The sequence below is a fragment of the Micromys minutus genome (assembly GCF_963924665.1).
Source record: "Micromys minutus genome assembly, chromosome: 12".
NCBI lineage: Eukaryota > Metazoa > Chordata > Mammalia > Rodentia > Muridae > Micromys > Micromys minutus.
The window spans coordinates 26,612,041-26,624,985 of NC_137981.1; the positions used below are offsets into that span (position 1 = coordinate 26,612,041).

At 45.5% G+C, this 12,945-nt stretch overlaps 1 protein-coding gene across 6 annotated transcripts in view; it reads right to left on the minus strand.

Annotated features, from left to right (window-relative positions):
* Positions 1 to 12,945, minus strand: part of ARHGAP22 (Rho GTPase activating protein 22) — a gene marked incomplete at its 5' end in the record, with an annotated part of 130,007 nt that overhangs the window by 65,180 nt on the left and 51,882 nt on the right. For all 6 annotated transcript variants that reach the window (XM_080926126.1, XM_080926125.1, XM_080926123.1 and 3 more), the window contains one exon: positions 156 to 243. In XM_080926126.1, the coding sequence (XP_080782252.1) occupies positions 156 to 243 (88 nt within the window). The remainder of the gene's footprint in view (positions 1 to 155; positions 244 to 12,945) is intronic.

Here is a 12,945-nt window from a genome sequence, read left to right on the forward strand (position 1 = left end):
TAATTCCTTCCCCCAGTTTTTCTAGATTTGCTCCACATTTCTGCCTTAGCTTGGGGACAGTCTTGTAAAAAATAGGATTCTGGGGGCAGGAGCACAGTCATGTCCCAACGGGACCACGAGGACCACCTCGGCACACATCGGTGCCCTTGGCCTACCTGGTGTAATCTCAAACAGGTGCTTTCCTGGGTCCTCAGGGTCTGTTAGGAGTTCAGTCACTTGTGTCCCTTGTAGAGAAATAAATCCCTGAAATGGAGACAAACACAAATAAGAAACCTGAGTCGGCTGGGAAAGGGCTCTTTGGAATGGGGGCTGGTGCTCAGACAGGGCCCAGCCCTGCTCCTGGCAAGGCAGGCTGGGTACCAGTGGGAGCAAGGCAGGCTGGGTACCAGTGGGAAGGACGTGTGTTCTTTCTGCAGCACAGGACCAAGCACACAGGACACCCCTCCCCATCTGCACATAAAGCTGGACGGTGGGAGGGGCTCTTCCAACAAGGGGTGGGCCCAAGGGGGTGGGCCAGGGCTTCCCAGTGTAAGACTAGGCAAAGCAAGACTGGAGCCAGGAAGGCAGAGCTAGTTACTCCCGCTATCCCTTCCCTTCTCATTCCAAAGGCTCACTGTAGGATCCCGTGTGTGGAGCATGAGGGGAGAGCTCTGGAGGTGACATAGAGGACAGGCAGCATCATAGATCTATGTGATCAATCTGCCATGGCCGGGCAGGTGAGGTTTTACTCATTTCTCATTTGGTTTTATTTGTGTATTCTATTGGTTGTTACGAGATTATTATTGCAGCGCTTTTAAGATCAAACCCAGGGCCTCTCAGTCTCTAGGCATGAGCTCTGCCCCTGAGCTGAATCTTCAGCCTGATGTTTTACTTCTTTACCTACAGAGCAGGCATTACCAACATGCACAAAGTCACAGCCTAGACAGTGCCTACCCATCTGCCCCTTGGAATCCACGTTGTATTGGCTCCAGGACCCCTTTGATGCTTTCTCTGAACCGCAGTCTAATCGTCTGTATAATGGGATCATGACCCTCACTTTTCAGGAGAGTTACATTAGCTGGATTCTTGCTGGGGAAATCTTACATGCTGTGTTGCTTCTCTCACCATAGGCCAGCCAGAGCCTTCTTTACTCTCTGGAAGATTTCCTTAACGTTACGCATGCCCAGCTTTGCTAAGCGCAGACTCCAGGTGGCTTGATTACCCACATCTCCATCCTCTCCACGGAAAACCCGTCTTAAACCCCATTCCCACAGTCAGCTCTTCGGGTTGAAATCCTGGCCCAGCTTCAGATAAACCACATCACTTCTCTGGACCTCAGTTGTTTTATCTGTGCATTCATGTGAGCTCCTGTTCTAGCGGATGGGGTGTCCTGAGCATATAGGTCTTGGCACATTGTCAGAACATCTCTGTGTGCTTGGTTTTGAGACATGGTTTCACGATGTAACCCTGGCTGATCTGGAACTCATCCTATAGCCCAGGTTGATTTGGAACTGATAGAGACCTTTCTGCCTGTCTCCTGAGTGCCCATGGTTAAGGGTGTGTGCCACCATGCCGATCTGAGAACTGTGTGTTAGCTAAGCAAATCTCTGCACACCAGCTAGGGGGACATATCCACGAGTCTGCATTTACCCAGGTTGGTAGCTCAGCATCTGCTTCACCATTCCCCATCTCCCTCCCGCTAGCAGACACTCTACTCTCGGGCTTGAACCATTTTAGTGTTTCCTCACAATGTCCCCACAGGAGATTGTACCTCCTGTTGCACAGATGAGGAACCTGGGGGAACAGAAAGGTGAAGCATTAACCTGAAGCAGAGTCAAGTCTTTTCTGGCAAATCCCGGCCATAGCAGGGCAGTGGGAGCCTTATGTCTGCTGGCATCTGTGTTGCAGCGACATATGGAAATGCCTCTTCTCACTTAAGCAACATGGAGGTAGAATGGTTATCTGTACCCACAGAGGCTTGCTCTAGGGAAATTATAGCAATAAGCCAGGGATCCAGCTGGTAATTGCTGTAACTGAATTACTGGTTGCATTCTTGCTCGGGAGCCTGGAGCTACTGGGAATAAATTAGGACAGCAGCCCCAGTATTTGAGAACGTGCTCATTAGAGGGCGTGGGCGAGCTCCGTCACCGAGTCTCGGCACATGCTGTTTCCGAAACTGACTCTGTGATGGGGTACTTTGCTGTGCTGTGTGTTTTCCCTCTGCTTCAAGAACTGTCATCCACACAATGGGAGTAACAGTCTCTTCACTGACATCACTCTCTACTAAGGCTAGAGGGAGAAGCAGAAATAGCTTCTGTTGTGGGAAATGGTACTATGTTCCTGGCTCTTTAGCCTACATGATTGACTAGAAGCCCTGTGGGGCAGGTGCTGCTAATGCTACCGCCCTGCTGTAAGGATGGGGGGGGAGGGCAAAGGACAGACTCCCATCTCGGCGGCTGCTATTGAGGGCAAGCTAGGATTTGAGTTGTCACTTCCCTTCCTGCTCCCCTTTGTGACAACGGCTTCCTACCAGCTCAGCTTGCTTCCAAGAAGCTGCTGTGGGAGAGCCAGGTGGGGACTTTGAGATCCACAATCCCTCTGAACTCCAGTGAATCCCTGTGTGGCCCCACCATTGCAAGGGACCTTGACACCAACCTGTGGGTGGCTTCACCCAATACTGCACCCCCAACCTTCCCAAGGTCAGGATTGAAGCTTTGATCAGAGGGTAATGGGGTGGGGCAGAGTGTGGTGGTCCCAAGAAGTCTTCTCTCCTGTTAGGTAGTGTGGTGTGTGTTAACGTGGTAGTGAACATATCTGTAAGGAGTCTAACAAAGAAACATTCCTAGAACAACCTTGACTTCGCCTCTCGAGCTGCCACAGAGCTTGTCGGAACACAGTGTTCTGGGCTTGTGTAGTTTGACAATCTCGAAGACAAAGAGCCCAGTTTACACTTTGCCATCCTCTGTAGTACACATGGCCAATTTCATGATGTCACTGAATGTGGAGTTGGGAAGAGACTCATTCTAGCATTTGCCTCATGCGGTCGCCTCAGAGCACAGGGTACGGTCAGTGGAGCCAGTTGAGAAGGGAGGCAGATGAGAGATGAATTCTCACCTTTGCTTTCACTGCAGCCATTTAACTGCTCCACAGTTCTGGAGAAAGTGTCCAGATTTGTATGTCTGCTTCATTTTCTGATGTCGGTGGCCTCAGGAATATACATTGAGATGTGTTGGTCCAGAGTAGTCAAGAATGGGTACCTTTCCTATGAGTTTAGCTCTTATCTAAATTTGCTTCCCTATAGAATAACTCTCTGGCCCACTGTGGCATGGCAGTGGGTTTTGATCTACTTTAGAGAGATGGGCTTTGGTTGAAATTCTGTGCCCTGGACATACAAGTCACAGGAACAATAAGTATCCTTTTCTATCAAACAATAAGGTTTTTGGTATATTCCAGGGGGTAGCATCCTAAGGGAGAATTAGCAAGGGCTAGCTGGCCTTCTTAAAATAGTGTGGGGCAAAGGCCTGGATACTTGGACTCATAGTCTGCACTGGCGTGGCCACTTGTTGAAAGCCTTGTGGGCACACAAAGAGAGCACACAAGCTCTAAGGTCCTCCATCCTTTCCCTGGGTCTGAATTTATCATGGGCATTGGCTGTTGGGAGGTTTTCTCAGCCTGCACGTCTGAGCTCACCCCTAAAGGCTGTAGCTGACTTTGCTCATCTCACCAGAGTACCCAGAATGCCTGACCAATTCTAGAAACTGCACACAGAGAACAGAGAAACTGCACACAGAGTAGTAGGTAGGACAAGCCCAACAGGGACTTTTGGGGTGGGAGTACATTTCATCGACAGCAGCGAATGAAAATGCTTATTTAAAAATCCACCGTTTAGCTGGGCATAGTGATACAAGCCTTTATTCCTAGTATTTGGTAAGTAGAGGCAGGTAAATGTTAGTTCAAGGCCAGCCCAGTCTATGTAGCAAGTTCCAGGACAGTCAGGAATAATAGAGAGACCCTGTCTGAATCCCTCTCTCTAAATCCATTATCTGTAGGACATATTAAGTGGAAACTCCAGAGCAAACCTCCCAAGACCTAATGCTCAAGGTAAATTCAGACCCAGGGAAAGGAGGAAGGGTCTTAAAGTTTCTGTGCTCTTGCTGTGTTCCCACAGGCTTTCCACAAACGGTGCCACTTGAGTATGGACTATAAAGGAGAGAAAAAAGGGGAGGGTTTAGTGACTAACTTCACTTCTTATCATGTTTCCTCACAATGGGGCACCTGGGGTGCAGTGTGACCCTTAGGGTTTGTTTGAAATCCTGAAAGTCTGCTATACCAGATTCTATGCCTATTGGTTATCTATTGTAACCCAACACACCCAAAACTTAGTGCCTAAAACCATAGCATTAGTTTCTCAAATGGCTTCAGTAGGGCAGAAGTTTGGAGGCAGGTTGGTTGAGCAGTTAAGAGGCTGTTTAAGGAGGCAGTGAAAATACAGAGACTGAAAACCTGAAGGAGGCCATGGATGTGTTTAGAGCTGGCTCACTTTATAGAAGCTACACACCAGACCCAGAGTCCTGAGACACAAAGTAGTGTGTGAGCAAACAGCACAGGGGATTGACTATAATTCAGCTCTTCAGAGGAAAACATAGTTAGCTTAAAAAAAGGAACCCAGAGAAAAGATCATTTTACAAAAAGGGGTACTTAGATACTTAGAAGATCCTACAGACTGACCTAGAACAGGTAGACAACTTTGAGACATACTAGCAAAATCGGAGATCTAAAACTGAAATGAGACTTCCATACAATGATCAATAAGATACTGACATCAAATAAATCAACTAAGCAGAACAGACAGTTCAAAAATAGACCAGTACAGTTTTGAACAACTCTTTTTTTTTTCTGAGACTGGAATTCTCTGTGTGGCTTTCTCTGTAAACCTCGCCAGCCTCAAACTCACAGAGATCCTCCTGCCTCTGCCTCCCGAGTTCCTCTCAGTTTGCTTGTCTATAGAATTTATGACTCTTCTAATAAACTCTTAAGTCCCCAGGAACCTGTTTCAGTGTCCTGTTGAGCCACCTGCCCTGTGTACAGTCTAACAGTTTGGTCTTATAAAAAACTTTTTTGGGTAGAATTCAAATCAGAAACAAAGGATGTGTAGAGATGCCTATTATGTTTCAGGCCTTGCTTTCTTTCTGTCCTCTTTGTGGAATTATTTATAAAAGTAGTTGAGGACAGCTGTATTTTTTTGTTTGAACTATTTAATACAATTTGTGCATGTTTGTGAATATACTGTGTTTTGCAATACAAAAGATTTATTGATTTATTTCATTTTGATTGCATGAATATGTCTGAATATTGTGTGTGCGCACCCCCCAAGAATCCATGTAAAGTTGACCACTTTCAACCACATGTGCCCCCCTACACACACATACACACACACACACACACACACGCACACTTTTTATTAAATAATATGTGCATTTTTTAAAATGGGGCTGGAGATTGTTCAGCTATTTGGAGTGCTTTTCCCACAATCATGAGTACCAGAGTTTGGATCCCAGCACCCACATGACAAGTGACAAGACAGGCTTCCCCCATCCCCTAATGTCTTTAACACTAGCTCTGAGGCAAGACTGAGACAGGGGCATCTCTGGGGCTTGCTGGCTTTCATCCTGCTTGAATTGCGAGGCCAGTTTCACGAGAACTTACCTCGGCAGAATACAAGGCAAGCTATACATGAGGGCACCTCTTCGGTCTCCATGTGAAGTCTGTGCTTTGTATACAACTCCTCCCATGTAACAGCAGCGATGCATCTCCAACCTTAACCCCTCCCCTTCATGGACTGCAACTTGTTCAAGTGATTATGACAGGGACATCTTTGAGGGGAGGTATCCTTCTGCCAAATAGAGTCTATTTGGACCATTGGTCTGTGATTCTACTTCACATATACATCTTTCAAAATCTAACAGCAGCTCAGCTGGTTCTTCCTTCCTTCCTTCCTTTCTGTAGTTCGTTCTTTCTTTCTTTCTTTCTTTCTTTCTTTCTTTCTTTCTTTCTTTCTTTCTGTTTGTTTGTCTGTCTTTCTTCTTTCTTTCCTTTAAGTTTTTCTGTCTCTTTCTTTCTGTTTTCCTTCCTTCCTTTCATTCTGTCTACCTCTCTCTCTCTCTCTCTCTCTCTCTCTCTCTCTCTCTCTCTCTCTCTCTCTCTCTTTCTCTCTCTCTCTCTGTTTTTTTTTTTTTTTTTTTTTTTTTTTTTTTTTATTTCTTGCAGTACTGGGGGATTACACTCTGCCCTGAGTGTACTGGGCAAGTCTACTACTGAGTCACATCCTTATTTCTCAAACTAACTGTTTTGATTTTTAAAAAATTATTTGTAAATTGAAGTGCAGATTTTAAAAATGGTATAAAGAATGTAAACAATCTCAATAATAATTTTATATGCTATCAACTGAAATAAAAGCATTTTGATATGTTGGCATAAGTAAACTTTATTAAAAGATAACTCAATAAAAACATAGGCAAAGGGTATTGACAAGAAATTCATAGCACCAGGCAGTGGTGGTGCACACCTTTAATTTCAGGACTTGGGAGGTAGAGGCAGGAAGATCTCTGAGTTCAAGGTTAGCCTGGTCTACAGAGTGAGTTCTAGGATAGCCAGGGCTGTTACACAGAGAAAACTTGACTTGAAAAAAAAGAGAGAAGAAATTTATAGCATTATAAATATGTCTAATGGTCTGTATGTTGAGTTGGCCGAAAATTTATATGTTGGAAGCTAGTACCCCAAACATCAGCACCATGAAGTGTGGGCTTCTGGGAAGTGACTAAAATATGGAGCCTTCCTGAGTGGGGATCAGTTGCTCTTAAAGAAAGGAGTTTGAGTCCCACAGACACAGTGTAAATGGTTGTTCACATTTTAGGATTTATAAGACAGATGTCTGTCTTCCTGTACGTACTAAACTGTCTCCGGATCCCCCATAAAACCTAACATAGTAGAAATACCATATAAACAATTGTCGTATAATATTGTTTGGAGAATGAAAACCAAGAAAGACGAAGGACTCTGCATGTTCATACAGACATAATCATCTGCCTTCTCCAATGTTTTTAACCCAGTCAGGTGAATGTACAGCCTTCGAATATGGAAGTTCAACTATATTCAGGAAGGATATGGAATTCTCATACCTTGAGAGGGAGTGAAGAGATGCTTTTTATCTCCTACCCTGTAATGTTTGCGTCCAGATAAGAACATTTAAATAATACCAAAGTTCAAAAGAAGGCAGTTAGATAATTTGTGAAGTGCTGTTCAGGCCTGAGTAATGGGCTGTTGGCATGTGTCTTCGATCACCCACTCACTGCATGTCTCCCTTTATGTGTCAGGAGCATCCTGTCTGCAGTCTGGAATGTCTATCCATCACTTCTAAGCAGAGAGTGATAGCCTCTTCTGTGCACATCTAGTGTGGAGGCCTCTCAGCTCTCATCAGGCTGAAAACAAGTGGTAATTCCCCTTCACATCCTTTGACCAGAGTCTGCACAGTGATAGAGTTCTGCTTGCCTGTCTCTAGCCAACTGTTTCATACTCAAGACGTAACACTTGTGGAAGGTAAATGAGGATGGCATCTAAGATGGGACTCACAGAAGCCTCCAAGGTTTTATCCTCACAGAAGTCAGATCTCAGTACTGGCTCACTGCTTACTGATATTACACTTCGGGACAAAGTTTGCCTAGCATTTGCTTGTCCATAGAACGTTTAGTGAAATCTCTCTCTAGATACCTCTGAATATTTGATGGGATGGGGTACTCTGAGGGCCTGGGATGGATCTGGACTGTTCAGGTTCCCAGGACCTCTCAAGAAAATGCAGTATTGTTGGGGTCACATTGGGCCTTCAGTTGATACTCATGTCAAATACAGTTTCAGTTTCCAACTCAGTAATGTGGGGGTGTTTTAAGGATTTCATGAGCTAGCTCTTGGACAGTTCTGGGTCCAGCATCTAGAGTGTTGTGATTAGTCAGTCACATGGGCCAGTCTGCTCAGGAGCAAATGCTGTAGGATGCCGAACACACACACACACACACACACACACACACACACACACACACACACACTCAAGGACTACTAGTGGGAAGGTGTGGAGCACTGGCTGCTCTTCCAGAGGATGAAGGTTGATCCCTAGCGCCCACAACCACCTGTAATTACAGTTCTATGGGGTCTAACCTCCTCTTCTGGCCTCCTTAGGCAATGTACACATGTAGTACATTGTATGTAGGCAAAACATATGGAGGCAAAACACACCCACACATAAAATAACAAAAATAATTTTTAGAAAAGAAAACTATTATGAGGTTTGCAATAGTATAGTATTATACCTTACATGGGACTTAGGCAAATGGCCCCATAGGCTCAGGTCTGGTTTTCTGAACTTTAGACCTGAAAACATTCATGTGGATCTCCCCCATTACGATACTTCATGTGTCATGAACTAAAGACACAGATTTGAGGAGTCTGAGACGCTAAGGACAGAGACCTTCTTTAGAGTTTAAGATCCTCTTCAGGGCCTAGGATGGCAGCAGCTCCTCAACCTATCTGGATCCTGGGGTTTGCCTTACTGTTGAAGTCTTTGCAATTCTAATTCAGCTCAAACTTAAGCACAGGGAGGCTTTCTGGGAAGTCTTCATTTTTCACCTTGACTGTGTGAAGAAAGTGCTTCTGAAGTTGCTCTGAAGAAAGTGAAGTAAGTCTCCACAGGCAGAGGCTGGCAGGTTTTAAAGAGCAGCCTCTCAGACTCCTTATCTAGTGTAATTCTGACAGGGCCTCAGATCCATCTTTGAAAGTTTTAGCCATCTGACACCTAGCCAGGAACCAGAGCTCTCTGAACTTGACATAAACAATACAAACCCAAAGGAATCTCATTGCCAAGAAGGGAAGCAGCCTCCTCTTTCTCCTTATCTGCCAGGTCTATGGCCAGGAGCCATGGCCCTCTGGAATGCAGAGCCCCAGAAAGATGAGGTCAAGGGCAGAGACAAATGAGTGCTTGGGTGAGGCGCTCACCTCTCTGAGGAGTGGGGGTGACTCCGTTATCTGTCTTTGCTAAGACTCTGTCCTGGCAGCCCAGACTCCAACATTGACTCCAGGTATTCTCTTAAATGGCACACCAAGACTGGCCCGGGGAACATTGTTTCCTACTATGTCTTGGGGCTTCTTCCCTTTTTTTCTAGAAAATCTCAGAGCTGGGTTGGGGTGTGCCTTAGGATCAGGGTCCTGAGAACAGACTGTTCAGTGGACATAGGGTTTTGGGTTCCCCACACGTTATAATTCCCAGCTGGTCACTTCCTGGGCCACCCAGCCTAGCTGTGAACCATTGAAAACTCCATCTGAGAATGGCAGGAGAGTCTACACACGTGGCACTGGCAGAGCCCTAAAGGACACTTAGATCTCAAAGCTAACAGTCTCTCCCAAAGCCTTAAGAGGTGCCTTTTCCAAGGTGGGAAGGTCCCGGCTTGTTCTGCAATTAGTCATGTGACAAGACTGAACTCTAAGCTAGACTCCCCAAACCGAGTCACCCTAGGGAATTCCTCACAAATGGGGGCATTCTGCTGGCTGTGGATGACGTTGCTGTATTAATGGTCAACCTGGGATTTCCCCCTCCTCCCTCAGCCTGTCACCACGAGGGCATTTTAATGCCTATTGCCATGTCAGTGAGGTAAGATGCTGTTCCATGTTTGGAAGAGTCTGTATGGAGCCAGAGCTCCTAAGTTCTAGTGGCTTGCCTTAGTGGCAGTCTGAGTTAAGATGCTGAATGGTGTCCAAGGCTATGTAGTTAGTGGAGGATAATGCCAACCCATGGATTTCTTAAACTCTAGTGTTTATCCCGCTCCAGCAGGAGGTGGAGAGGCAAAAGGGTGTGCTATTGAATAATAGGTTTGAAGAAGGTTCTAGTGCCATCAAGTCTCAACCTACTACTGTTACGAGAGGTCTGATCATAGGGACACCTGCTGCTGGTGGACCTGGGAGGTATCCATGACAACACTAACAGGTCTGGCCCGTTCAAACATTCTCTCTTTCCCTCTCTTCCTTCCCTGCTAGGTCAACCTGGGAGGCCATAGGGACAGCTGAAGCCAAAGCATCAGCCGCAGCAGATGCCACTCCATAGAAAGGTAAACTTTTGGTATGTTTATCAAATGATGTCAGAGGAGGTTAGTGTTGGTTATTTTAACTAATGAGATACTATTTTGAGAAAATAAATATTAATTTTTGTCTTGAACTACTTACGTATACACACCACACACACACACACACACACACACACACAATTATAAACAGTAGCATTATTAAGAACTGTATTTACATATTGGTAAAGCTTCTCCCCCCCCCCCCCCACTGCATTTTATATTTTACAGTTTCAGTCACATTTGGCCACCATAGTCTGAAAATAGGAAGTGGAACATCCCAGAAATAAATATTTTAAACTGTGTGCTTTTTTTTTTTTTTTTTTGAGATTTATTTTATTTATGTGAGTACACTGTTGATAGCATCAGACACACCAGAAGAGGGCATCAGATCCCATGACAGATGGTTGTGAGCCACCAGGTGGTTGCTAAAAATTGAACTCAGAACCTCTGGAAGGGCAATCAGTGCTCTTAACCACTGAGTCATCTCTCCAGACACAACTGTGTACTTTTAAATTTAATAGTTTGATGGAATCTCAGGTTTTCCTGTTCTGTGCCACACAGCACGTGAACAATCTTTTCTTTTAGCATACCCATGCTGTTTACCCCTGTCTGACTTAGGGTTTTTTTGTTTGTTTAAATCATGACCATGACACCATGACCATTAGCAACTTGGGGAGCAAAAGACTTATTTCTCTTACACTTCCAGATCAATCTGCCATTGAAGGAGCTCAGGGCTAGAGCTCTGGGCAGGAACCTGGAATTAGGAACTGAAGCAGAGGCCATGGAAGACCACTGCTTACTGGCTTGTTCATGGCTTTGGCTTTCCCAGTCTGCTTTCTTATACAACTCAGGACCCCAACTGTGTACACATATTTATATGAAAAAGCCTGGGGCTTGTGGGTATTAGACTATCTATAGTTTGAGGCACTCATGTGGGTCTTAGAATGTATCCTCTATGGTAAGGGGGACAGCTCTACTGATAATTACTTTACTCTTCTGGATATTGGGAAGTTAAAAAGTAACTGTAGGCTGGTCTATCTATTTGAAGTACACTAATGGGGACAAAAACCAATGGACCTATGTCTGGTTCTGGTAGTCTGCAGGATATGGCACAGGATGTGGACTCTGGGCTTCATCTTCAATGATCTGGAGTATCCCCTGCCTGCCATTTTGTACTGGAAAACTGAAAAAAAAAGTCTGGTAAGAGCTAACATAGGTCCAAGGCGAGCCGATGTCTTTCTGACCTATTGTCACACTGATGCCCTGGGGTGCATGGAGCTGTTAGGTGGGGAGGCGACTGTACTATTCAGCAGACAGGTTAGTCACAGACAGACCTGAAAACACAATTCCTATCCCCTCAACCATCAGCCAGCCTGTGAGGTGCCTAGTCAGGGCAGTGGGAGGTCTTAGAGGCATGAAAATGGCTCAGCTTTCTTCTGGAGTCACTGGATAAGGTGGAAGTGCTTCGAGGGGAGGTACGTGGGGGGGTTGGGGGAGAACCTGAGCTAAGCCTAGTCCCTTCTTCTTCTTTCCATGGTGGCAACATCACAGCTAAGGCAGCGGAGTTCAGAGATAACCAGCATGCTCAGATATCCACTCTGGGCTCCTCTGAAACTGAGAGGCTCTTTACTGGCCATCTATACATTTCCAGAATTTTCTCTGATGTAGATCTCAGCTGGACATCAGAGTTATTATCTGTTCCCATACTCTACACCAAGTTCTTCAGGACCAGCATGTTGGGTTTGGGACCAGAGCTGAGAGCCCATGGTAGTGCTGTTTTGCCTTTGTCCCCCACCATGAGTCAGGTGCACACGGGGACATAGTCTTCCCATTACTCACACGGATAACACTAGACCACAGGCCTGCTCTTTCATTCCACGGTTCTCACCATACTTTATGGGCTGCAACACATTTCCCAGTTGCTTCCCTCCCACTATGCATCATGATGTAGATATGAAGTGTCCCCCACAAAAGGCTTAGGTGTTAAACACTTGGCCTCCAGATAGTGACTTCATTTTGGGAAGTGGTAAACAGCTTAGTGGGCCTCGCTGAAACAAGGTCATGGGGTGAGCCTCAGAAGGCCCTTAATTCTAGCCCCTTCCCCTCTCCTCCCTGCTTGCCGTGTGGTAAGTAGCCTCTGTCACATAGCGACTGTACCTGTCACAATATTCTCCCTCACTATGGGCCCTGAAGCAACAGAGCTAAGGATCCCAGATGGGACTCTCAAGTTATGAACCCAAGTAAATCCTTTCTCTCTTAAGTCATTGATGGCTGATATTTTGTTTCAGTGACAGGAAGTATCCAATTTACTCTATAAGGAGCAGATTGCTTTGAGGGCAATCCTGTTGGGTTATATGGGCTGTCTGGATGGCACATTTATGGTTTTCATCCAGAGTCTGATAAGTGCTGGAACATATTTATTAAAAAATTTGTTTCTGCTGAGAATATACTTTAGGGTCTCAGTTAAGTGGGATGCACTCCCTCCCCCCGGAAGTGAGTGGGATCCTCCCTTGGCTGGACATAGCTTTGATCCCACAGTATTTTTGAAAAGCCTGACAGCAATGCAGATGCTCTGGGGTATACGGTGTTGCTGGGAGGTGAGGCATTATCAATAGACAGGCCAATAGGAGTCACACAGTATAAATACTTGAACATTGACCTGCCCAGCTATAGCATCCTGACTTGCTGAGTTTGGAGAGTACCTGCTATCTTTTGCTAGGGCAGACAGACCTCTTCTCTAACTTTTGCAAATACTGCAGTCTCTTTAGGAAATGTATTTGTTTCTTGGCAGCCAAGGGCCGGC